Genomic DNA, 26,206 nt, shown 5'->3' with positions numbered 1-26,206 from the left:
GCTCCGCACAGACCAGCGCGACGTTTCACTCCGCTGCCGAGCGGCTCGTGGGACTGACAGCTGCCTGCAGTGTGACTGTCAGGCACGAGCAGCACGAGGGTCGTGGCCAGATCTGGGAGCTCTGACACTGTCACTCGGCATCAGCGCGCGGGACGGGCGTCCGTCCTGTGTCCTCGCGGTGTTTGCACTGCCTGTGCAGTCGATCGATCTCCTAGCGCCTTTTTTGGTTCAGGGGCCGGCAAGCTTTTCCTTAAGGAGACAGATAATAAATACTTTAGCCTGTGGCCACCGGGCAGACCGAGGCTCTCATGGAGGGAAAGGACCCCTAAGGGTGACCATTTAACAACGGGAGCCATTCGCAGCCCCGCCTGCAGCGAGCCAAGTCAGGCACAGCTGCTTGCTGGCGCGTTGAGTCACCCCTTTTTGTGCGTTCCCACCGCCTGCCTTCCCCTCTTCCTGATCTCCTTGTAGAGCTCCCCAAGTTTCCTTTCCAACCAGTCCTGGGGATTGATGCCACGATTTTGATAAAGTGCCACTTCCTCCATGTTTTATCTACGTTTAAAGACTCCCTGTTACACCGGGTCCAGGTGAGGCCGCTTGGGTGTAAATTCAGCCGCGTTAATCTGCATGAGGCTGCGGTTACTCTGTGCCCGTTTTCTTCTGCCATGAAAAGGAAAATAACACAGCACCGAGCCGAGCGTCTTGATGATGATGATGATGATGATGACGACGACGACGACGACGCCATCTCTGTTCTTTGTCCCTCGCTGGCCACGCCCCCTCTGCGGAGTCCTGGGGGCGCCAGGCCGCTGGAGCTTGTTTAACCTCTCGGCACTGCCTCGGGTTAACCACCCTCCTACCCTCCCCTGGACTCGTCTCCAGCCATGTGCTTGATACCCGTTTGCGTATCCGATGGTCATCTCAAAATTTAACACATGGGGGACTTGAAGTCCCTTGACAGCCGCTCACCTTCTCCTCCTTCCTCTCAGCAAATGGCAGTTCCTGTGGTCCAGGCTGAAAACCTCAGCGTTAGCCTTGGCTTTTCCTCCTTTCTTCCATCACATCTAAACCATTGGCAAAACCTGAGTCCCACTTTCCTGTTAAGGTACCAAAGCTGTCATTTTTCATCCCCAGGGAAACTCCTGACTCCCTTTCTGCTCGGTCTTTGTTCCCCACAGTCTGTTTATTGTTACACCGCAGCTGAGGGACCTTTGACAGACAAGGTCAGATGCCACCCCGGGCCCAAGTCCCGCAGCCCCCATCTCAGGCAGACGAGCAGACGTGGTGCTCTGGCCTGGCCCGGCCCTGCGGCCTCGGCGACCTTTTTCCAGCTCCCTGCCCCTCTGCCCAGGTACACAAGCTTGCTGACCGTCATAGGCCAACCTTTCTGACCTCAGGGCCTTTGTATCATCCCTCTGTCCGGATGGCATTCCCTCATTTCTGTCAGTCCCTGCTCAGATGCCACCACCTTCCTGCTCAGTGCTCTGAGCTCGTGTCTGCCTGGCAGCTATAGGTGCTGTGTGTTGTGATCATCTTCCCACTGAGACTGTCATGTTCATCGTTGTGCTCTGGGCCCCCAGTACTTACCTGTGGAACAGATGAACCGTTTCCACACATGGCAGAGTGAGGTGGAAGAATCTCCTCTGGGGGGTCCAGTCCTGCTCTAGGTGCCCCCGTCACGCTCTCTCCGGGGGTTTTGCTCAGTCGTGCCCCTCGATGGCACTGCCACCACTCCCCTCTAGCAATTTGGCTCCAGTACTTGTCTTTCCCGCTGGTTTTTGCTTCTCTGAATTCCTGTACCAGGAACAGTGGGTGTCACACCAACTGCATGCAGTCTGTGGGGACCCTGTGACTGCCCAAGGCGTTCTTAGCACTTCTGAACATTTGTCCAAGCTAATGTGTTCTCTCTCCTGGGGACGCCACGTGATGGGATGGATTCCTGTGGTGCAGCGGCTGGTGACAGTGCCAGGCGGGGCCTGGGGCCACCTCAGTGCTTAAAACAGCACCGTCACTGGTTTTCCTTTTTTGTTGATAACGTGAGAATGGTGTGGCGTTGTCATTTGGTTCTCATTCCTTTGATTGTAGATGTTTGTCCCAAGTTTGCAGTACTATACGAAAAGGAACCTTTTAGCTTCTGAATGAACAGTTGGATGATTTAAAAAGGTAAAAGTAAAATGTGCAGAATAGAGGGCATAAAGTGAAAAATGAAAGATCCCATGCTCCAGAACTAAGAGGTAACTACTGTATGTCTTCTGTGAATCTTTCTGCACTACTGTTTCTTAACATGAGCTTTTAGATATTAGAAACGTAGATGTGTCCAGAAATCTGCTGTCTTCGTGGGATGAAGTCATAGATATCGCTGATCAGCTCACACACCTGGAAGTCCTTAATCTCAGGTAGGAACTGTTTCTTGGTTGCCTGTCACATGATTTGAAATTCCTCTCTTCTCGCTCTCTCCTAGCATCTCTGTGGGAATGGGGTAGGCAGGATGGCTCAGTTGAATTATTTAAGCTTATTCTTTCATATTCTTTGATATTATAGTTTTTCAAATGGTCACGAGGTGCTTCATTAACAGGGAATGTGTTTTACTTTTAATTGGGTGGGGATGGGGCAGGTTGACATACTGAGCAGAAAGATCCTATTAAGATTTCTGGTGAGCCTGACCATACAGGTAGCCCAGCTGGGGGAGCTCGTATTTAACTGGGGAGTAAAGAGAGGTGACATTAAAAGGGCCTGTTCACTTCTGAAGCTTCTAGCATTTCAGTTGCTTTAGGAATGAGTAATTTCACTGGAATAGTTTAATTCAGTTCTGATAAGGATTTTTCACTAATCTATGTATTTTACTGATGTCAGTTTTCCAGGCCTTCTCGAATATTTGATTAGTTTTCATCTCAGAACCTAACTTTCCAGGAGCTCAGCTAGGCTTCCCCTTTCATTCATGAGCCAGCTTTACATACACAGGTAGGTTCAGTGTAGCAGGTAGTCAGGCCAAAATTAGTTGTGCTCCCAAATACAGCAAAGGGTGTAGCTTGACCCACGTTTTACCCTGTTCTGGAAATAAGGGCTAATGTGTGTTAATGGTCTCTTCTTTCAAACTGGTGGTCATGGAGTCCTTTGAGACTAGGATCCCGAAAGAGAACATTTCCTCCATCCTGATGGCAGAAGGGCGGACTGTTCAGACAAGCAGAACTCTAGTCCACGGACCTGGCGTACCCGTGAGACTTCACAGTGGGGCTCGTGTTGCCGTGTTCAGAGCCGCACCCTGTGAAGGGGACGCTGACCTTCCAAACGCTTGAGCCTTGTTTCAGGAACCTCACGCAGCTGCCTGGATCCGTGGAAACAGCTCTGCATGTCAGACACTAGAAAGCTGATATTGTCAACATTAAAAATTAGATAGCCTTGGCTCACTTTATTTTTAATAAGATGTCATTTTAAGGTTGAAACAGATGAGACTCATGTTAAATCTCATATTGTTGCTTTCAGTGACTGTTTCAGCTGGGGCTACTGTATAGCAATAAGCACATTATATCTTCTTTTTTTTTTACAGTGAAAATAAACTAAGATTTCCCTCTGATTCACTATCTTCAACCGGAAGATTCACTACACTGAAGGTTTTAGTTCTTAGCCGAACAGGAATAACATGGGCCGAGGTAATCATATTTCTTTATTACCCAGTAATTAGCAATTTTAAATTCTTGGTTTAATTAGTAATTGAAGCACCACTATGGCCTCATTTTAATAGGGTTGTTTAAACTGTCTTACAGACAGGAGTTACAGGACCATTGTAGTGACGTAGAGGTTTCTATCTAGGAATCCGTATTCTCTGGGCTCATTCGGATTTGTTCTGGTGTCTTTCTGACCGGTGGCTCTCCTTAGAGCTATGCAGTAAATGTGTGCCAAGCTTCCAAAGGCCTTAGTTAGCTGCTGATTGAGCGTTTAGCTGCCTGAGTTTCCCACAAGTGTTCTTAGGGCAGAGAACGAGCAGCAGGAAGGTTCTTACATCCTTTTGAAGTTCAGCTTCTAGACTTCTCTGTTCATTGTGTGCACCTGGGGGGATCCCTGGGCCCCTGGCCGGCAGCATACGGAACTTCTCTCTGGTACTGGTACTGCTGTTTTCTGTCAGGGGCTGACTTCACACACCCAGAATATTCCACGTTCAATCAAGTGCAGAGAAGTACACCCCCAGCAAGCTGTTCATCTGTGAAATGTCACCGAGCCACCTCCCTTGGGGATGTCACCTTGAACTTGGGTCCTTCCAGTGGCCACGGCTGTGTAACTTCTTTCCTGGGACTCCCTCTCCAGGGTTAGTTAGCATCAGACAGGAAGGGTGTGTAGGAATGCTGGTGGGGAAATGGCCGTCAAGTTGAAGTGAGAAAAATCAGGAGTAGTCATTGGGAAGTTCTGACTGATGAGTACATTCTTTACAAACCCAGACTGGCATTGAGCATTGAGGAACGGTGTTTCCTTCCGTTGCTTAAGCAAACCACAGAAGTAACAAGGATGCGCTAAGTCAGTCTCTGCAGTCCACCTTGGGGGTGCCTGGCCCATTTCCGGCTTGCTCCCCATGCGGTGCCCACACCTGCCTTGGCTTCACAGTGCTGAAGTTAGGCTCCGTGTCATTGAAACACATGCCGCTAGCATTTTTACCATCCGCCCACCAGCCCTCCTGGCCTGAAATATAGTCAGTAAAGAAATGTCCATCAGGTACTGTTTCTAAAACAGTGATGAACTGAACTCGTGGCAGCCCGAGTCGCCCCCTAACTGCGTCTCCCTTCCAGGTACTGCAATGTGCTGCTGGGTGGCCGGTCCTCGAGGAGCTGTACCTTGAGTCCAACAGTATTTCCATTTCAGAAAGGTAACAAGGGTTGACTTCCCTGCGCCTAATCATGCTGAATAAAGTCTCAGTTATATCTTAATTTTTAGAAGGATCTGCAAGAATTAGAAAAATGCTTCTTCAGTGCCTTGACAAATTAGAATGTCTACTATAACTTCATTACTCATTGAGGAAAACCCCATTAGGGTGAAAGCCTCGAATTAAATGTTTTTGAAGGCATGAATTTTATTAGTTTTACATAAACGTATTTAACTTCTGTGCTTAAATGGAAAACCTGTAGGATTTGTTACGAGGATTCAATAATCATTTGTAACTAGCACTGTTTGCTTCAGGTCTGTGTACCAAAGGAGTTGAAAAGTTTGATCCCTGAAGTAAATTAAGTATTTTGCCATCTCATCTTCCTCTTTTATTGATATTATTAAATTACTATGTAAAATAAATGTGGGCAAATTTACAACAAATTTTTAAAGGATTCAAATTAATGATATTTTACCTTACAGAATAATTTATTATACAGGCAAAGGCAGGTTTCTAAAAACTAAACTTTCTGAGAGAATTTTCGATTCATAGGCAATTACTACCCAGTTTCCTCCACTGGTAACATCTTACAAAGCCGGGGTGGGTGCCACGGGGATCCCGGAGAGACCCAGAGTTTCCAGTTCAGGGGTCCCTTACGTTGCCCTTGTATAGTCGTACCCACTTGCCTCCCGCCCCCAACCCGTCCACACCAAATGCAGGTATTTTAAGGCAGTGCCTTTGAAAACAAGAGATTAAATTCATGTTGAGAAAATTTTATTTTCCATACAGGCCGATTGACATTCTACAGACCCTCAAGTTATTAGACCTTTCCTCTAATCGGCTAATTGATGAAAACCAGCTGTTTCTAATAGCCTATCTGCCCAGGTAATTTGCTCCTAAAACGCCCATTATAACACATTTTAAGTGAATGGATCATATGCTATATATACTTTCTCAATGGAAATGCAGTAGTAATGATGGAATTCCCAAATCGAGGAACCATTTAGGAAATGTTTGAGTTTAGAGTTTACTTGTGAACTAGGTACAGTGTAGACTGTACTAAATAACTGAACAGTGAATGAGTTGGCCCTGGTGCCAGTGTCAGAGGTCGTCACTCATTAGACGGGGGAGCCTCTTTCCTCGTTGAGATGCACCCAGCACAGCAGCAGGCACCCAGGACTGCTGGATGAGTGAGATCATTAGAATGTAGCTTGAAGAGTCCACTTTGCATTCCCCAAACTGGACTTCAGGGTTTCTAAGCATTTCACCTGGGATGAAAACCTGGGGTGTAGGAAAAAGTTTACAAATTTAGTCTGGCTGATAGGCCGTAGCATTTGAAGTTGTTCTGTGAAGTCAAATTGAACATTACAATTGCAGATTAGAACAACTAATCCTTTCTGACATTGGGATTTCTTCTCTACATTTTCCAGATTCTGGAATTGGTATGTAAGACTACTTACTACCTTCCCTCCCGTCCCCCATAGTTGAGCTATTCCTTTCACTTCTACTGTATAACTTAATTCTCCTTTTTCTAGGGTGCAAATCATCAATGTTTCCTTCCTTGCAGTACCTCGTGCTCAACGACAATCGGATATCACAAGTAAGGGCCCCGTCAGACGTGCCTACTACCGTATCCCTGATTCCCACTCTCATGTCACTGTCTGTAGGTTCCTTCTGTTAAAAAATGTTTTAAATTGAAAAAGGAAAGCTTCCTCAGAGGGAAGCTCCTCACAGAAATCCCAGCAGCTCCCCTCGTTTCCCATGGTGGGGAGTGAAGGCGTGGCCTTCCTGGTGCCTGTGAGATCAGAGCCTGTGCCTCACGCTGGAACGAGCCACTTTGCTTTTGTTGCTACTTCAAATAATCTTCAAAACTAGCCTGAAACATGTTTATTTTCTTCTGTGGGGCTGCAGTGGTCATTTATCAACGAGCTAGATAAGTTGCCGAGTCTGCAGGCTTTGTCGTGCCTGAGAAACCCCCTGACTGAAGGGAGTGGAGCAGAGACCGCACGCCAGTTCATCATCGCCAGAATCGGGCAGCTGCAGACCCTGAACAAGTGCAAGGTGAGTGCTAGTACCAGGACTGGGCCTTTCTTAGACTAGAAAATAAGTTATCAAAAAATGTGAAAAGCATGGCGGCCGAGTGGCTCAGGTGGTTGCTCGGCACTTCTAACACCGAGGTTGCTGGTTCGATTCCCACATGGGCCAGTGAGCTGCGCCCTCTACAGCTAAGATTGTGAACAACGGCTCGACCTGGAGCTGGGCTGCTGTGAGCGACCAACTGACTGGCTCAGCCCGGGGAGCGCAAGGCTCGTAATACCAGCCTGGGCCAGGGAGCTGCATCCTGCACTAGACTGAGAAACAACGGCTTGAACCCGAGTGGGGGAGGAGGGGAAAAAATTGTAAAAAGCAGTATTTGACTATTGTCAAGGACCAGATGTGGTCTACCTCCAAATGGTGAAGTGTCATTCTGTGCATTTTGGTGACAGTGGTGCTTGCTGACCGACCCTCGGGTGGGTTACACTTACATTAGTGAGGAAGCTGCTGCCCCGGCCTTACTGCCTCCGAGACAGGCTGAGCAATACCGGGCACTGTCCTTTCCTGTGAGGGGGACACAGGCGGAAAGACGGGGCCCCGGGCTTCTCTGTCCTTCCTTCTCAGCCACTCTTGTCATAAATGGGTAAGGCAGTGCCCTGCCCACCCTTTGGGGTCAGCTCCTCCAGGTGGGTGACCGCAGGCACCTGGCAGAGTCCCGAAACTAGCTTGTGGGCAAATACTCTTGTGAAGAAAAGTGTAAAACTGAAATTTTTTCTTTCTAAATAAACTCTTGAACTGTGTCAATGTTGAAAAGGTAAAAAAATATTGTCTGTCCCTCTCACTGATTCTCTAAGGGTCGGCAGTGGAGGAAGCACAGGTTGCAAAACAAACACTCATTAGAAAAATGCCTCAGTGGACTTGTTTGTATTTCCCACTGACATAGATTCTTCCAGAGGAGAGGCGTGGAGCCGAGCTTGATTACCGAAAAGCATTTGGAAACGCGTGGAAAAAGGCAGGGGGCCATCAGGACCCAGCACAGAACAGGCCGAACGAAGAATTCCTTGCTGCGCACCCCAGATACCAGTCACTCTGCCTAAGTGCGCACTGGGCCTTTTGGGGGAACCCTGTCCCCGGGGTGTCGCAGGAGGGCCGGGCTTGCTTCTCTCCCTGGGCCACCTCAGCAGGTTGGGAGATGACTCTGTTGTCTGTGGAGAGGATGAGTCAGCAGCAGGAACCTGAGAAACGTAGGGGTGGGGGGTAGGGGGCGGCTCTTAATTGGAAGTTCTCTTCTCTGCCCACCCCGGCCAACCTCAGGAAGGGCAGAAAGGGCTACAGTCTTCTCAACCTGGCTCCAACCTAGGGAACTGAACCAATTCAAAGCATTTGAAGGTGGAACCCAGGCACTGGTATTTTTTCAGCTGCCCAGGTAATTCTAGCATCCGCGTAGCGTCACATGTGCGCAGTTTTTGCCCAGCGCTGCATTCCGGGCTCAGACACACTGTGTGCTCCTCCCGGGCTGGCACCTGGTGTGCCAGCTGCTTCTCTCTCTCCAGCCGCTGTGACTTCATGACTCTGTCCCTGATGTACCTTCCACCTTGTTCTGACTTCATTATTCCAAATTTCACTGTTACGTGATTTTCTTTATATATTTCCTAATGCGAGGAGCTCACTGCGGAAACGCTTCAGGCTGGAACATTATCTTTGAGGAAGAAGAGCTGCCCGTGGGAATTGCTTTCAGATTACTCCATTAGCTGGCCCAATTTCCTGGCCACTTAGGTGAATTGGAAATCACTTGGGGGTGGGGAGGGGAGGCCTAAAGCAGCCCTGCAGATGTGGCTCAGTGCTTCACTCTGCGAAGCTAGAAGACAGAAGCACAGGTACTTGGGGTATTTACAGAAATTGTCACCAGCTTGGCTGAGCAGGAGAGAGAGCAGGAGAGTACAGCTTGCCTTACACCCTGCTTTCTACTAAGGCTGCTTCTCCAAGCGGTGGTACTGAGCGCCCAGCCTGGCAGCACGTGTCTGGCTGAAACTGGGTAAAGGTGTCCTGTGAGTGGTGCCCCAGGTAGGATCAGGTTTCTCTCCCAGGACTCCGGGAAACGTTAGCAGAGGCGATACTTGGATGTATTTGACACTTACCTATGCTTTTCTGAGAGTGGCCTTTAGTTCATCACTCATCTGTTTTTGTTTCTTCTTAAATAGAATACGGTGCACCCGAAGATGGGGAACTCAAAATACAACAACCGTTTTTGCTCAAGAACCAGCTACTAAGTAAGAACCCCTAATTCAAAGACAGCTTATTTGTATTTGAGTCCTTAGGTGCTGAAACAGATAGTGACGACCTAATAGGAATTGTTTGTTTCTCTTAAGTACCTAAATGAGTACTTCGATATTTAAAGAAATGATAAAATCTCAAATATGTCCAGATTATTCTGTTGGAACATTTTAGCAATTCCCATGCTGTAAACACATTTAACAGTGTTACAAATGTGGGAAGTATCTGAGCAATGAACTGAATTGTATTTAGAGATTTGTGACTTTTCTTACACTTAAAAACCTAGCTACATTGACAGGAAGGAAGGATTTAGGGGAAAACGGAAGGCGATAGCAATTCAGTGAAGTATTAATAGAAGGAATTTTAAACATCACTAAGACCTATTCCTTTATTAGGATTTGAGCCAATTCTACTGAACAGCTGTATCTATCATTGGCAGTCCCGATTATCCTTCTTACGTAGGTCTCATGTAGTCTTTTTCCTTTTTTCCTTCAAGCACTGAAAATAAAATATCCTAATAAACTTGATGAGAAAGTCATAGAGAAACAGCTGCCAGGTAAGCGGAATGAGTCTGTCTTCCCCTCCTTATTCTCCTGCATAGCCGGCCCAGCTCTGAGTTGGATGAACTGAAATAGTTCACTATCGGAAAGTGTGGCCTTTTTAGAGTTGATAGATTTTACTTGGACATTTGTGACTTTTCGTACATTCTATTCCTTACCAGTCAGGAGTCCCTGCAGAAACTATTTAGATGCTGTCTTTTAATAGACACACTTGAAATGTTTTTCTTTGAAAAAACTTTAGAACTTGAAATAGTTGTGCTACTGGGATTGAATGTTTTATTTGGAAAATAAACATTTTTGTGTCAACCAAATAGATCAGTGTGACTTACCTTAAACTTTCACTCAAGAGAAACTGTCTTTCAGTATCCTGTGAGTTCTCAAAGATTAAACTAGATTCAGTTAAATACTAAAATATAAACAGGTTAAATTTAGAGCAGTGAGGATTTGAAGAAATAAAATATGTATCACCCTAAATAACTAATAAAATACCTTTCCTTGTTTGCCTGTCAGTGTAGTAAACTCACACTGATTTTTAAATTAGTTTTGTCAAATGAAACAAGCTTATCCTGGTATTGCTTGTGGATGGCTTTGGTTATACGATTCTGATTGATAACCATTTAGTGTCAGTTTACCAGTTATCACCCTATTTTTCTTTACTAGCAGTCCAATTTCTATGATACATAATTTTGCTGTTATGTAAAGGTGAATTAAAATTAGTGGTGGTTCTTTCATTATTCTGTTTTCAAACTTAAATACTGTCAGTAAAGGCACTAAGTGAAGGAGGACCAAACTTGTTAATGTAATTGGCTTGGGATGTCTTTGCATTTTTCCTTTTACTTTCTAAGTACCTGAAATCAATTTGTCGCAATGGCTTAAGAATGTTATTCGATCTATGAAGCTTTCTTTTGTCAGCATCTCCTGGGGAAGGCACTCTGATCCTTCCCGTGGGAGTGTGGGGGCATGGATGTGGCCCTAGGCTGCTGGTGACTGTGTGTGCCTCCCCTCTCTCTGTCTGTACTGTATCTGACTGCCCCAGTCTGTCTGAGATTGTTACCTGCTGCGCCATCCCCTGTGTTCGTGTTCTGAGTTCCATTAGTCTTCAGGTGGAACTAGTAGAGATTAGAATTATCCAGACATTATATGTAATAGCTGCTGCTTTAAGCTATTCAGAGTCCTGTATTCTCTAAACTCAGCAGTAAGCCAGTTTAAAATAGTTAATTTTTATGCCACATGATGTAAATAGCCTTTGAAAAGAAAAATGATAAAGAATGTAAACTACTGAAACTTTTTTTACCCATCAAACGTGGGGTTGGCATCAAAAATCAGTATATACTTGTAAAGTCGTGTGGTAATTGGTATAAAAAATTAAAAAAAAAAAAATGCTGTGACCAAGCATTTCTAAAAACCATTCTCATGTTTACTGGGGGAAATGACTGTTTGCTGGTGGAACCACACGCTGCACTATTGTGTTTCTGAAAGAAGAACGTGGGTCTAGAGCTGTGCTGTCCAGTGTGGCTGCCACTAGCCATGTGTGGCGATTCCAATTCATTAACTTGAAATGGAAATAAAAGGTTCAGTTCTTTTGTGACACTCACCCCATTTCAGGTGCTCAGTAGCCACATGTAGCTGCCATACTGGACAGAGCAGGCCTAGAGGAACCGTCATGGAAAGGTGTATCACTCTATAATAAAGAAATGCAAGCTGTAGACCAATATATATTACAAAACCTTACAGAAACAGTAAAAAGCTTGGAAGCATACCCATTAAACTTGCCACACTGGTCATAGGGAAGCAGAAAGGTAATTACCCATCTCTGCATTTTCTGAATGTTAAGATAATCGTGTGTTACTCTGTATTAAAAATAGTAACATCATTTAGATTAACACGCAAATTCCCCCTTTCTTCTATGGCCCCGGAACAAGTAGGCAGATTTCTTACGAGAACTGTTTTATGACCAAACTTTTTGTTTCTGGCAATGGTTTAGGACTGTCATTTCCCGTTGTCGTGCATTAGTTAACCCGTCACTGACCATTCTCCCAACAATGAAAGTGCAGCTAAAGAGCAAATTAAGCTACTTAAAATTATAAATGTCTATTAAGTGTCTATATTCAATGAACTTAAGAATAGGCCACTTTTTATTCTAAAATAAAGATAACATTTATTATCACAAGTTGCATAAAAACAGACAGCTTTTACAAAAAGGATTTTTTATAGAAAAATATGTTTGAATACATGTGATATTTGTAGGAACTCCATATTATCGCTGTATCTCCAGCTAAAGCTTTAAAGAAACTATATTTCTCATAATCAAAATATCCAATATTTACCACATACCCATCTTTGGAAAAAAGTTCTACTGTTTCCTGAACAAACCAAAGCATTTACTCACTAAGTTACATTTCCATGCCTGGTGGTCACCAGTATACGTGGTCAAACAATCACACATGATAATAACTACAGACGGGTTAGGGACCTTGTAGATTATTTAGTTCACCCCTCACTTTACAGAGCAGGAAATCAAGGCCAGAGGGGTTGAGGGCCCCACTCCAGCGGTCTTTCAGTTAATTCTTAAGTAATCACAAAGATTTTAAAAGAAAAGTTAATGATTTTACTCACATTTATTCCCCTGTTCAGAGAATATATTTCTCATTTATTCGGATTAAACACCACCGAAATGGTATGAAAGCTCACTGTCAAGGGCACTTGGGTCAAACACTGGCTCCGCCTCCCAAATGACTCAAATGACTTTGTCCCAGGCAATTGGCACACCTTTCCCTAATCGTTTACTTGTGCAAATTGATACTGTCTGTCATTGCAATTGTGGGCTTGTTATGTGAGCTAGTTACACAGGTAACTGTCATTTCAGAGAACTGAGGGTTTTTCTTTTCTTTGATAGACTCCATGACAATTCAAAAGGTCAAAGGACTGCTGTCACGTCTTCTCAAAATTCCTGTGTCAGACCTTCTGCTGTCCTATGAAAGTCCCAAAGTAAGTTGCCCAGCAAAACACTATCAAGCTTAGTTCCTACAGTGTGACATGCTCTTACACTGAGTCTCCACACAGCACTGATTCTAAATGGAGACCACAGACCTTGGGGGCGGGGGGTGTATACAAAATGCTTGGTTGGATCTGTCTTAATCACTCCTCCCCAACCCTTTGTTCTCATTTTAGATGCCGGGCAGAGAGATTGAACTAGAAAATGACCAACAGTCATTACAGTTTTATTCTGTGGAAAATGGAGATTGTCTGTTAGTACGATGGTAACACCTAACTAATAAAACTCAGACTAGATTGTGTATTGTGACTGGGTTCATTAGACAAATGATTTATTGGAACAATTCTACTCTCAAAAGAAAAGCTTTTATAACTTGCCTAAGTATAGAAAAGACCGTACTTTTCATTGCAAGTGACCATTTCTACGCTTGTATATAATAGCAATAAAGGTTTTGCACCTACTAATGATTTTATTTCACATTTATTTTATAGCTCATGACTGTACTTCATTGTGTGATTTTTATATCAGATATAAAATCTGAACACAGTTAATGTCTATCATAAGACCAGCTTTAATGGAATTCTCTATTGATACTACTAGTTTAAAAGGTTACTAAAATGATTTGGTTGGTCATTTGGGGAAATGTCCCTTAAACTTCGGGATGCATACCCCCTACTATATGAAGTATGTGTTATGATCTCTCTTCTCAACTGTACTATTTTTAGAGTACTCACAAAAATTAATTACATGCTTTTCCCTACACCTAAAAGATTAGCAGCTCTGATCGAAATTCGCTTACATTAGGCAATGACAGGAAGAAAGCAAAATTCTTTCAAAGTGTCAAGTATTTAGAAATATCTTTCCCAATGTCACTAAAACCCTGAGAGGTATCTGACTTATATTTACAAAAATTTAGCTTTTTTTTTTTTTTTTAACAGAAGTACTAACCTGTGACCTTCAGGATTTACATGAAATGTCAAAAGAAAAGTTGGATTAGTCTACTTAATAAATGAACCTCAAAACCAAGGTCCAGAACTGAGAATTACATTGGTTCTTTTTCAAGTTTAAGTTGCCTACTTCATTCAGACACCCACAGAATCTAACATTATGTCCAGAAACCCCAAACTTTGGTATAAGTGACCACTGCTCATAAATGATCACAAAGCCATTTCTGTGAGTTGTTTTTGGCCCGTATTAGGCTACATGGAGAGCTATGCTGCAATCCAGGCTGAAATTCCAACTCGGTTACTAATGATCTCTGAACAAGCCAAGTTTTAACCAAAAATGATAGTGAATCACCTGTCAGGATTTAGAAATATTTTTTCTTTTATAAACTATTTGGTATTTTTCAAATCATCTTCCAACACATGAATACAGTTTTTCTTATGCTACAATATCAGTTGATTTTTAAAAAGGAAACTTTGTGCAAACATTAAGAAATACCACACTGGTTTCAGAAGGGCCAGCCTAGAACTCTGTTCCTGAAGGATCATACAATCCCTGCCACACCTTGGCTGTCCTCAGACTCACACCCAGATTACCATTCGCCTACCCTCGTCTTTAAACACTGCGAATTAAGTCACCATCATCTTCCTTCACACTGACAGGGGTCACCACACAGCTCCTTCAGTTTCCACAGTTCTGTCAGCTCCTGCGCAGAATACTGAGGGGAAGACAGCATGCCCGGTTCACAACTCTTCTCACACAGCCACAGGCTGTCCTGTTGCGAAACAAAACGAAAGCTGACTGGGGAGCTGTGATGTGAAACTATGTGAGGACAACGCGGGCACATGGGCGCTTCTATCCCAGGGAAGCTGAGGTAACTGCAAAGACAACTCAGTGTGTGAACCCACTTGGTGTTTGTGGGGTGTGGGGAAGGCGCCACATGCAGTGACCCTGCGGCCCTGGAACACAGAAACAGGCAGTGTGTGCATTAAGAGACAGCAAAGGGAGCTCTATGAAGACAAGGTCTGGAAACAACAAATGGACAAATGGAAAGTTTTATATTGGCTATTATACAAAAGGTGGCTACACAGCATTATGAGTGACAGCAGCTCTTCTGATGGAATGCTTAGAAGATTCTGGGGATTGCACCAAGTGCTTTATAGTATTATCTAATTTAATTCTCATCATAATCCTGTGAGATAGGAATTATTTCCCTTTTACAAACTAAGTGAAGTACTGCAGGAAGTTAATGTAGGTAAATTGATGCCGAGTTGGGAGGATAAAAAAGGGGGCCTGTCAAGACTCCTCACAACAGGTCCTTAACGATCAGCCCACCTCCCAGCTCCATGGAATCACTTCTGTTCCTGGCACTAGAGCAAAATATAGATCCAGAGAAACCATCCAACCAGAGAACATAAAAATGCTGGATACAACCTCAAACATCTTCGGAAATTATACTGGAGTAGAATGTGCTGGAATTGGCATGGGCCTTGGAGCCTCTGCCTTGCCCAGGGCCAGGAGACTGACCAGAGACTGCCACAGCCAGCCAGCACCCCTGAGGGGTGAAAGCCTGGGGGTATTAAGAAAACCAAGCTAGGGAGGAGGCTTAGCTGTCTCCACTTGGGCCCTGGGTGCGATGGAAAGGGGTCTCCTGAGCATGGAACCACAGCCCGCACTCGGGTGGGTCTTTACCTGGAGTCACATTCTGTAGAGCCCCCAAGTCCCAAGTCAGACATGTAAAGTGCTCATGGACGGGAACACCCGTAGGTAGGTGCGTGGCAAAAAAGATGTAAATCCTCTCCGTGGAATGCCTTTTAAATACAGACCCCCACCCCCCCTTTTCCAAAGAATGTGAGATCACAACAAAAAAAGTCTCTCAACACATCAGGAGACAAGCTCCATAAGGAATAGTCTACAGAGCCCACAAACTACAGAATCAGACCCGCAGAGACCAGACACCAGAATGATCAGATAGAGTTCTGTTCAACGTGAAATAACGTCAGAGGTAGGACTGAAAGTACAACAAAGGAACAGAACTGTCAAAGCTGACGAGTAGATGGGGTTGATTTCTGTTCCCCCCGCAAAGTGGGGGTGTATTCTGGGCTCCAGGTGCTATGCAGGGCTCCTTCTGTCCCCTGCACCTTCTCTGGCCAAAATGGAAGCAAGAATCCAGAATTCAACAAAATCTCTGCCTGCTTTCTTCCCAGTGCTCTGTTTTCCATTTCTGATCCATGGAGATTCAGTTCTTGTTTTTCTAGCTCAGTGATCAGCGTATTTTAAAACCTCACCATATTTTATCCACCATTTTATCTGCATCAGTCAGAAGAGTGGAAGGTCCTTGGGCCACCCACCACACTGCTGCAAACTTGAGTCACCTGAAACTTCCATTCAAAACATTTCCTTGTGGTTTAAACTCAGAAAAATATTGGCTGAGTACCTCGGTGGATTATTGTGAATTAAATCAAGAGCACAGTTACTGATGCTAAAATATCTTCACTGTTCCTTCCTCAACTCTCCAGAATCAAGGCCGGCCCCACTCAGACCTGCTTACCTGGTATCTTTTGGGTCCTATGGCTGCCATCCAAATGCCCATGCTTACATCTTCACCCTGTGCATGCATCAGAAGGTTTAAATGCAAAAGTTTAAATGCTGTACAATCTGTAAAGACAGTGCCATGACCATTCCCTTAATAAATTATTTTTATGCCTCTTTGTTTTGTAATTTAACATGAAAATCCAAGCCTATGTTAACACGGACAGAGTAAAAGCTAGTGGCTTTAACACGAACACCACACATCCTATAAAAGTGGCCCGTCTACTGCTCCCGTGGACCTTAGGCCTCCGGCACTAATAGTGTGAGACCCACTGGATCTAAGAATGAGGCGGAGCTATTCCTGACATGGTCCCCAGAATCAGCAAGAAGAAAGCACCTGCTTATTATCTTCCCTCTTCCGAATATAAATCTTTATACTCCTCCAGGGACTAGTAAATATAGACTGAAAAGATAGTAAGGAGGCTCACAAAAGGGTTTAGGAGTAGAATTTAGAGCCCAATTGAGGGACAGGAGTGTCCCTAATTCCTGAGAAGTGATTCCTCCAGAGGAGTAACACGGTCCTTCCCACGGGAAGCTGGCCCGGCTCTCGGATGGGATACCGGGCGGGATGGGTCCACTGAGGCCAGGAATCCTCAATTACCTGATAGGTCTTTAGCCTCCCCGCGTTGCTGGCCAGCCAGTGGACGATGTCCCTGGAGACCACATATCCTGACCCGCACGCAAAGGCAGGGTAAGCAGGGCTGGGGTACTCCAGCTCCTGCCACTTTCCGGTGCGGTCAACTGCCCAATTCAATCTGAAACTGAGATTCAAAATCAGTTGGCTTTTTTGTGTTGGTCTGAGTGATACATCCTATCACTGTTAAGCTTGCCTCCTTCATTCTCACTACAAAGGATAAGATGTAGAAGCAAGAAAAGAGTGAGAAAAATTGTTTTTATTTTTTTAGTCTAAGGAAAGGAATTATTTATCTAGTGGGTGTTTTATAAAGATCAGTATATCAAATTCTCTCAAAGTTGCATTTGTGGAGTTTTAGAATGGAAAGTACATCATCTTGTATGTATATGCTAAAAAAAAACTTCACTAATCCATACTGTATTGCTGAAGAAACACAGAAAATACTTTCAGAAATGTGTCACAAGTTCATCCTGACACATAATGTACAGCAGCTTCCAATGTGAGCAGCTCTCCTTTCGTGGGCATGAGCAGAAAGGCCCATCGTCTTCCCTCCTACGTTACCTCACGTTTTCCATTTTAAAAAGTGTTCCCCCTCTAACTGTAGATTAATAAACTACAGTGACCAGGAGCCTAATGGGGAAATTTCCGATATCAACCACATTTTTCTTATGAAGAATGACATGTATGTGTCATTCTAAATGAATTCCCTTTGCTCAGATACACGAGTGCCAAGGGGCTAAGGACGTCAACTTACTTTCCCCACCAAAAGTTAGGACCATCCAGGTTCTTGTGGGCAATTCTGTTCAATACAGCTTCCAAGTCTACGTAACAGTCGTCATCCGTCTTTAGTAATAAATCAAAGCTGGTTGTTTCCACAGTCCTGTTGGCAAACAAGGGAAATGAATGTCGGTGCCTCCATACAAGGAAACAAAACAATGCCTATGTGGTCACATTTTAATTAAAAACTGACCCTCTGCTCCCTCTACACTTTTTCATTCTCTTACTCCTCCAGTGTTGAGAACATGTGCTCTAACAGAATGCTGCTGCAACCAACTAACTACAAACGTCATCTGATTTTCACTATGCGGCCTAACAGAAGGACCAGGCCGATTTGAAAAGGTGCAAAGGAAAAAGAACACACAAAAAAGACGCGGCTTAAGTGGAACACAGGATCAAACAACTGCTTCACCGGTATTGCTCAAGCAGATTGTGGAATCCATTAAGTATCTGCGTTCTAATAAGAGGCTCAGGGTGAGGGGACAGGTGTCACACCTGGTCTCTGACACAGAACAACAATGTTGTACAACAAGCAGCAACAATGTGCTATTTATATCACACTCAGCTATTTTATGATTTTAAAAAGACCGATTTATAACACTGAAACACATTTTCCCTTGGAAATGATTTCCAGCAATTAAACTATTACAAGTGACCTTTTGGAAGGCACAGGAAGGTAACCTCATTTATCTAGACATAAAAAATATGTAATGACAACTAGAGACAAAACTGACACCTTATTTCACATTGCCAATCCCTATACATGTTTGTTAAAAATCCCAGAGTCTTCCTGGGAAACCAGTCAGACAACAGAAACCTGAATTTAAAAAATGAGGAGAGTTTCACTAGGTCCAAGCATGGTGAAGGTACCAACAATGGGTCCACACCAAACAGTATGACCCTGTGCTTCCACAGTTTCTGCCAAATTAACAGCATAAGGCATACATAACAGTTATTTGCTAATTAAGAGCTTTTGTGACAAAGGACACTGAGGTCACTGATGAATCAACTGAATAAAGAAGAACGAATAATGGAAGCTTTCATTTACGGAGCAGAGGGCAGACCGGTGGGATAGGCTGTGGGGAAGGGGGTCCCCAAACGCAGCTCTGGTTGAAGGTCGTGTGCTCATCCTGGAGGAGATGACGGCCCAAAACAGACCGTGGTGGGAGACTGACGGAGAGACTAAGATCCGAGACACGCAAGGAGGAGAGGAGAGAAGACTTAACCTGAAGGGAGGATCTAAAATCAACTTCTCCCACAGGGAGTCAGTCCCTACAGGACGTTGCAGAACTCCAGCACTGGTTTCCTAGTTCCTGGACCTCCACTCCCCCCTGCACCTCTTTACATCCTTGCCTCGGCCCCACTCACAAGGAATGCCCATTAGTGCTTGAGCTAAAGGAAGGTTCCTTTTCTTACTGCAGCCGGCCAACCTTAATCTGGTAGTCTAGACACATCCAAACTTCCAACTTTCCTATCTGCCCTCTACCCTCAGGATGATTCCAAAATTATATTAACTCTCCTACGACTATGAAACAATACCTTCCATAAACTAATCAGACCGGCTACCCCTCAGGCCCAGGGGATCACATCCATGGAGTACTTGATAATTTCCCACTCTGCCCAAGGCAACAGAGGAGAGAAAGGGACAGAGGTGGGCTCACCAAGAAACAAGCTCACTGATCAAGTTTTAAAAGAAATGACAAAGATATGAAGACACTTTACAGGTTTAGTCTAGACAGAGACCAGACAGTCTTAGGGGGCTCAAGAGCAAATTATGGGATCCTAGAGTAACTAATAATATTAACAACTATATCTATATATGTTATATATCTATATCTATATATGTATCTATATATATATATAAACTGTTACTATCACTATTGCTATTATTATTATAAAGATAAGAATTACAACTAAGACCCAAGAAATGCTGGAGAGTCTGGAAGTTATGATAGACTAAGTAAGGGTTGTTGAATTTTAAATAAAAATTTTGGAATTAGGGCAAGCAGTTTTCAAATGGGTGGAGCAGAGAAGGGAAATACAGTGTGGATTCAGTTGAACAGAATTCAGACCAGGAACCTGGTGTGAGTGAGTGACGGGATTTAGGAAGGGGGTATGAACACAACTGAACATGGGCCATTTTCAAACTCACTGATTTTCATCTCATGTTGGCTTGAGACAACCAAGGCAATGACTCAAAGGAATGACTTTGCCTCAAAGTGAATCAATTTTTGCCTGTTTGTTTTTGATAGATTCCTATCACTCATGTTATGGATGTGCTGCTCTAAATAAGAAAGCGGCGGCATTTTACAAGATCTACCCTGACAGAACCAGGATACAACAGATCATATTCCAGGTGTCTGGGGATCTTAGGTTGGTTTATTTTCTTAAAAAATCTCAGTGGTTTGATGTTGATAAATTGTTTCTACATCAAAAGAACAATAAAACAGTTTCTGGCTACGCGACATTTTTACAACCTACCATTTATAGAAGTTCAACAACTTAGCAGGAACATTTCGGTAAGTGTCGACAACATCCACAAAAACAATATCCTCATAGAAGCGGCTCTCCTCCTTCAGCAAAGCATCTTCCTTGTGGAGATTACTTATATGATCAACAAGTCTTCGAGGGCGAGAATGGAGGTTTTGTAAGAGAGCATCACCTTCTACAAAGGAAAAGTTGAGAGCTGGAGAAAAATGCTATTGCAAACTCAAGACCCAGACCTGTACCACAATGTACGCTGACACTCTGTTGCCACGGTAACCTAACAGGAATCCAGACATTAGGGACTCTGAGGTAGGGACACGGCGAGAGCAACCTGGCAGGACCTTTTGGGCCGAGGATGCGCAGACTGGAGGACTCAGTAAGTCCACTTGTAGCTATGTCCCCAGAGACAGTATTTTACATGATCACAAGGATATTCATCACAGCAGTGTTTGCAACAGTGAAAAAATGGAACCAACCCAAACGACCACTGACAGGAGAATGGCTAAATTGTGGTATATTCACATAATGGAATACAACAGTTAGAAAAAAATCAACCTGATCGTCCTCATTAAAAGGAATGGCAATGAAAAAGTAATGCTGAGAAAAAGTATGCTGCTCATTGATATGTGCAATGTGATACCATAGTTATCAATTATAAAATATTCTATTCAAAACTACATTAAAGATATGTACATATAGAGTAGAAAGTAGAAATGTAAGAATGGGAAGGGTACACATGAATGTCAGGACGCTGGCATCCTCTCGAGGGGAAGGGGAGACGCGGAGGGCCAGGGATCCCAGAAGGGAGGGCCTTCAACTGTATCTGTAATGCTTGCTTTTCTTTCTTTTTTTTATGGAAAGAAAAAAAGCAGATTTATTCCATAATTCTCTCTTTCTTAAAAAACAAAACAAAAAATCTGACAAAATGTAAACACTTAATTCTGAGCAATAAGTACATGGGTGTTTCTTATAGTGCTCTCTATTTTTGGTGTATTTATATTTCATAATAAAAATGATTACTAATGTGCTTACAAGACTTTACCACCTCACAAGGTAAATCATTTGTCACATTTATGCAGGAACTGTTTTCAGATCCTATGGATTTAATTAAGGAAGCAATTCTTTCACTAGGGCAGGATTTTCTCAAAGTACAGAAAATTTCTGAAAAACAAGAAAAGTGAGTGGCTGACGAGTGGGGAAAAGAAACTAAAATGTAATTTAGCACTCTACTTTTTCTAACTGCAAATGAACACTGGGGGAGGGGAGACTGAAGACCTACAGTCTTGGATTTCTGCCTCTGCCACTATCCATGAGATAGTGGACAAGCTACAAGTTTCTGGGCCTCAGAATTCTCATCTGTAAAAGGAGGAGGGGTTCTCAGGGATGCTTCCTGAAATACAGATTCCTAGGCCCCAAGCCTAAAGATCCAGCTGGTCTGGGTGGGGCCCAGGAATCTGTGTGTTTAACACGTGTAACTGATGCAGGTGGACCACAGACTACCCTTTGAGAAACACAGGCCTAAATGACCTTGGTTTCTTTTTAACCCTTACATCCTATTATAATATCCTTTCACTTTAATATAAAGATAAATACATATGATTTAACATTTGATACATACGATTTAACACTTGAAAGTTCAAGTGTCAGAAAATAGCAGTAACAGGAAAATGGTTGGTATCAAGGTAAGAGCAGAATTAAATACAGGCCTTTCAGATGAACAAATTACACATTTTGTTTTATATTACATATACCTGAAAAATATGAGTATAAAGTAATATATCTGTGTGTGTTTTAAATCTGATGATCTGTCTAGGTGTTGTTTAAATGAATCCTATGGTTCACAGCCTCTCAAAGTTTGGAGACATCAATCTATCTAAGGAGCTTGTTAAAATACAGTTATCTGAGCTCCAGCCCTGAAGATTTTAACTTTGTAGCTCAAGATATGGCCCAGCCAGAGATCTGAATGTACCATGTGACTCTTCTGAATGGCCCTTAGACCCTCAGATTTTAAAAAAATTAATTGCTATTCAGATTTTCTGATATACCCAGTACATGAGAAGGTATCATATTCATTTTCATTCCTTTATCCTAAAATTCGAGTTATTTCAGTCTTGTCTGAAAGGAAGTTTCCTCACCCAAACCTTATTCCTTTCCTTTAGCCTCAGTGAGAGAAACTCTGGCAAACATTCAGGGTGCACAGCTGGTGCCTGTAGGACGACTCAGTGCCAGAAGTCTCAAGGGGTCCCCCTCAAACTAGTGTTTCAAGACTCCTGGTGGTACTTACGTGAACTGACTGGCCAAAGAAAGGAAGCTGCTCCACATTCCGCCCGGCTGCATGCTGCACTGCCCAGGCCCCACGTGGGAACCGCTTTAACAACCTGCCTGACCTCTTAGCTGAGCTGCCCCAGGCTGAACTATGAGCCAGCCTCCTGCTGAGCTAAGTCAATACTTCCCTTGAAGGGTGGTCTCATAGTTTTATGAAAAAAATCTCTGGACTGAAACAAATTAGGCATCCCTAGATCTTAAATCTCTATTTCTAATGGCAAGTTTGTGGCCAAAACCTATGTACCTTTTCCAGCTTATCCTGGGGATGACATAAGAATACAAACAGTTCCATGAGGAAACAGTGCCTAAATAAAGATGCTAGAAATCTAAGAAGCCACAGCTGATTGGCAAAAAGAGGGTCTGCCCCGCCCCTGGCACCGCCTAAGACAAGGGTCTGCCCCCTGAAGACTTGCCTTTCAGGATCTGGCCTCTGCTGTCCCCAGTCCCTGAGAGCCTTCAGAGAGGCTGGGTCCTCACTTTTATATGAACCCATGGCCTGCAGAGCTCTGAGAGGTCAGACACAAGCACTACTGGGCACCCTTGCTCCAGGAGTGACGCTCAGGACAGGTGACCAATAACAACTGCATCAATAACAGGGTTTCTTTGTTAAAGATCACGACAGAATTCTCAGGAATTCACAGATGTGGATGTTTAAATGAGCTTTATTCAAGAAGACAAACACAGCCCCTCCTAATCCTATCATACATTCCCTTTAGTTTTAAAGACACGTTTAAGCTAATGCTTCTGACACTGAGATATATTAGTCATTTACAAAACTGAAGTAAGATAGAGATCCTACATTTCAATATTCACATTATGAGGAGAGAGAGTCCATGTGAAGCAGGAGGGAAAGCTGAGTCCACTGCACCACCTCCACCAGGGCCACATGGAGGAGTCAAAACGCAGCATTCCTGGGTCAGAGAAAAAACCAGGTTCTCTGTCTGACTGACAGGCAGCCCTGAGCGCACTACAGCCACAGGGCCTGGTCTACAGTTTGGCAGAAGTCTCCATGATCAAAGACACAGCCACACAAGGCCAAGAAAGCCCAAGGGTATTAATTTTTTAAGATCACCTTTACGGTGACAGATGCCTTCCGTCTACGAGAAGATGACAAATGTCCACTCTCACCACTTCTACTCAACACTGTACTGGACATTCTAGCCAGGACAATCGACAAGAAAAAAGGCGTAAAAGGCATCCAGACTGGAAAGGAGGAAGCAAAACTATCTCTATTCATAGGTGATGCGATCTTGTATATGGAAAATCCTCAGGTACTCACAAAACTATGAATAAATAAGTTCAGCAAGGCTGCAGCATGCAACACTGATTTCACGAGAATCAACTGTATTTCTGTACTTTAACAATCGACAATCTGGAAATGAAATTTAAAAAACAGTTCCACCTACAATAGTATCAAAAAGAATATTTAAGAATAAATTTAACAAAATAAGGGCAAGGCTTGTACTCTGAAAAACACAAAACATAACTAAGAAATTGAATAAAACCTAAACAAATGGAAAGGCATTCTATGTTCATGGATAAGAGACTTAATGTTAAGAAGGCAACACTCCCCAAAATGATCTACCGATTCAATGCAACCCCTTTCAAAATCCCAGCTGGCTGTTTTGCAGAAATTGACAAGCTGATCCTAAAATTCATATGGAAATGCAAAGAACCCAGAACAGCCAAAACAATCTAGAAAAAGAACAGAGTTGGAAGACACACTTCTTGATTTCAAACCTTACTACAAAGCTACATAAATCAAGACAGTGTACCTCCGGTGTAAGGACAGACATATAGATTAAGAGAAGAGAAGATTCCAGAAATAAATCTTTATATTTAAGGTCAGAAAGTATAGTAAATAGATAAGAGGTTGTTTAGGGTTAGAGGGAGGGAAGAATGAGGAGTTACTTAATGGGTCCTGGGTTTCTTTTTTGGAGCAACAGACATGGTCTGGAATTAGTGGAGATACTTGCAGAGCTCAATATACTAAAAACCATTTCATTAAACACTTAAAAAGGGTAAATTATGTGGTTTGTGAATTACGTATCAATAAAGCTTTTTTTAATTACAAAAAACAACAACAACATAACCTTTTTATGTCAAAGTACAAAGTAAGATTAGGTACATGAGATCAATACCAGCCAACTTACCTTGAATAGTATAAATAAAACCACCTGCAACTCCCTCCACACCTTCCATGAATTCATGAGGCAATGCACCCTCCCCAGCCTGAAAGAAACAATAGAAGTGCTCAATGTTTCATGACTAAAAATACATTTCTTATACTTAAAACTTGATTGGCAAACTTCATAAAGTGACTCCCAAACATATAAAGCTGTCTAAGCTCAGGTGCACTAGACTTACACTATCAGGATGACATCACTATACTCCTGCCTTTGTTATCTCATTACAGGTATATGCAGTAGTCCATACAGTGTTCAGAATTTCCAGCTTACACAGAATCATATATTCTTTTTTTTGTTTTTTAAAGTTTATTGGGGTGGCAATGGTTAGTAAAGTTACACAGGTTTCAGGTGTACAATTCTGTAATACATCCCCTATAAATCACATTGTGTGTTCACCACCCAGAGTCAGTTCTCTTTCCATCACCATATATTTGATCCCCTTCACCCTCATCTACCACCCTCCTCCCCCTTACCCTCTGGTAACCACTAAACTATTTCTATGTCTATGAGTTTTTGTTTCTTTACTTGTCTTATTCTTTTGTGGTTTTCAGTTTTATATCTCACATATGATTCTTGACTTTTTCTGTCTGACACTTCATTTAGCATAATAATCTCAAGTTCCATCCGTGTTGTCGCAAATGACACTTTCATCTTTTCTTATGGCAGAATAGTATTCCATTGTGTATATATACCACATCTTCTTTATCCAATCATCTATCGAAGGACACTTTGGTTGTTTCCCTGTCTTGGCCACCGTAAATAAAGCTGCAATGAACACTGGAGCACATATATCTTTATGGACTAATGTTTTCAGATTTTTTGGGTAGATACCCTAGAGAGGGATTACTGGGTTATACGGTAATTCCATTCTGAATTTTTTGAGGAACCTCCACACTGCCTTCCATAGCGGCTGCACCAATCTGCATTCCCACCAACTGTATGAGGGTTCCTTTTTCTCCACAGCCTCTCGAACACTTGTTATTATTTGTCTTGTTGATGACAGCCATTCTGACTGGCATGAGGTGATATCTCATTGTGGTTTTAATTTGCATTTCTCTGATGATTAGTGATGTTGAGCATCTTTTCATGTCTATTGGCCATCTGTATGTCCTCTTTGGAGAAATGTCTCTTCAGGTCCTCTGTCCATTTTTTAATTGGATTTTTTTTTGTTGTTGAGCTCTATGAGTTCCATATATGTTTTGGATATTAGTCCCTTATCTTGAACTTGCGACCATAATAGTACAAAAATCAATTTTATTTTGCATTGTAGCACCACCACTTAAAATTATTACCACTTTTGATTTCTTAGAGATTGAAAATCCCCATGAGTTCAGATGCATCTAGGCAGTTTGAAGGCAGGTGGCCACTCTGAGAAAAGCCCCTCAAGCAACCAGTTGTGACGGAGTCTGACTGATCGCTGATGCTGCTGAAGGGGCCTAGAGACAATGGCCGAGGAGCCAGCCACACGCCCGTGGATCTCTCAGCACTGCAGGCTCTTTTATTATCAGAGATTTACATCTCTTCACCTCACAGGTTACTCAG

The 26,206-nt window shown here is 43.2% G+C and overlaps 2 protein-coding genes across 7 annotated transcripts in view; one reads left to right on the top strand and one right to left on the bottom strand.

Annotated features, from left to right (window-relative positions):
* Positions 1 to 13,647, top strand: part of TBCE (tubulin folding cofactor E) — a 60,471-nt gene extending 46,824 nt beyond the window's left edge. For 3 of the 5 annotated variants that reach the window (XM_033099569.1, XM_033099568.1, XM_033099572.1), the window contains 12 exons: positions 2,297 to 2,396; positions 3,548 to 3,650; positions 4,779 to 4,855; positions 5,642 to 5,737; positions 6,230 to 6,294; positions 6,388 to 6,452; positions 6,764 to 6,913; positions 7,830 to 8,070; positions 9,088 to 9,156; positions 9,657 to 9,716; positions 12,617 to 12,708; positions 12,892 to 13,647. In XM_033099569.1, the coding sequence (XP_032955460.1) occupies positions 2,297 to 2,396; positions 3,548 to 3,650; positions 4,779 to 4,855; positions 5,642 to 5,737; positions 6,230 to 6,294; positions 6,388 to 6,452; positions 6,764 to 6,913; positions 7,830 to 8,070; positions 9,088 to 9,156; positions 9,657 to 9,716; positions 12,617 to 12,708; positions 12,892 to 12,984 (1,211 nt within the window). In that variant the 3' untranslated portion in view covers positions 12,985 to 13,647. Of the gene's footprint in view, positions 1 to 2,296; positions 2,397 to 3,547; positions 3,651 to 4,778; positions 4,856 to 5,641; positions 5,738 to 6,229; positions 6,295 to 6,387; positions 6,453 to 6,763; positions 6,914 to 7,829; positions 8,071 to 8,200; positions 8,313 to 9,087; positions 9,157 to 9,656; positions 9,717 to 12,616; positions 12,709 to 12,891 lie in introns of all 5 variants that reach the window. The other 2 variants (XR_004422249.1, XM_033099571.1) reach the window with 2 other exon arrangements.
* Positions 13,648 to 13,795: 148 nt separating this feature from the next.
* B3GALNT2 (beta-1,3-N-acetylgalactosaminyltransferase 2) overlaps positions 13,796 to 26,206 on the bottom strand; it is a 48,159-nt gene continuing 35,748 nt past the window's right edge. For both annotated transcript variants that reach the window (XM_033099573.1, XM_033099574.1), the window contains 6 exons: positions 24,629 to 24,707; positions 20,145 to 20,328; positions 17,641 to 17,766; positions 16,854 to 17,013; positions 16,212 to 16,268; positions 13,796 to 14,435 (listed from right to left, as the gene is read on the bottom strand). In XM_033099573.1, the coding sequence (XP_032955464.1) occupies positions 14,301 to 14,435; positions 16,212 to 16,268; positions 16,854 to 17,013; positions 17,641 to 17,766; positions 20,145 to 20,328; positions 24,629 to 24,707 (741 nt within the window). In that variant the 3' untranslated portion in view covers positions 13,796 to 14,300. The remainder of the gene's footprint in view (positions 14,436 to 16,211; positions 16,269 to 16,853; positions 17,014 to 17,640; positions 17,767 to 20,144; positions 20,329 to 24,628; positions 24,708 to 26,206) is intronic.

This window comes from Rhinolophus ferrumequinum, chromosome 27 (assembly GCF_004115265.2).
Source record: "Rhinolophus ferrumequinum isolate MPI-CBG mRhiFer1 chromosome 27, mRhiFer1_v1.p, whole genome shotgun sequence".
In the NCBI taxonomy this organism is placed as follows: Eukaryota; Metazoa; Chordata; class Mammalia; order Chiroptera; family Rhinolophidae; genus Rhinolophus; species Rhinolophus ferrumequinum.
Note: the sequence above shows the minus strand (reverse complement) of the source record. Positions and strands in the feature narration are given on the sequence as shown.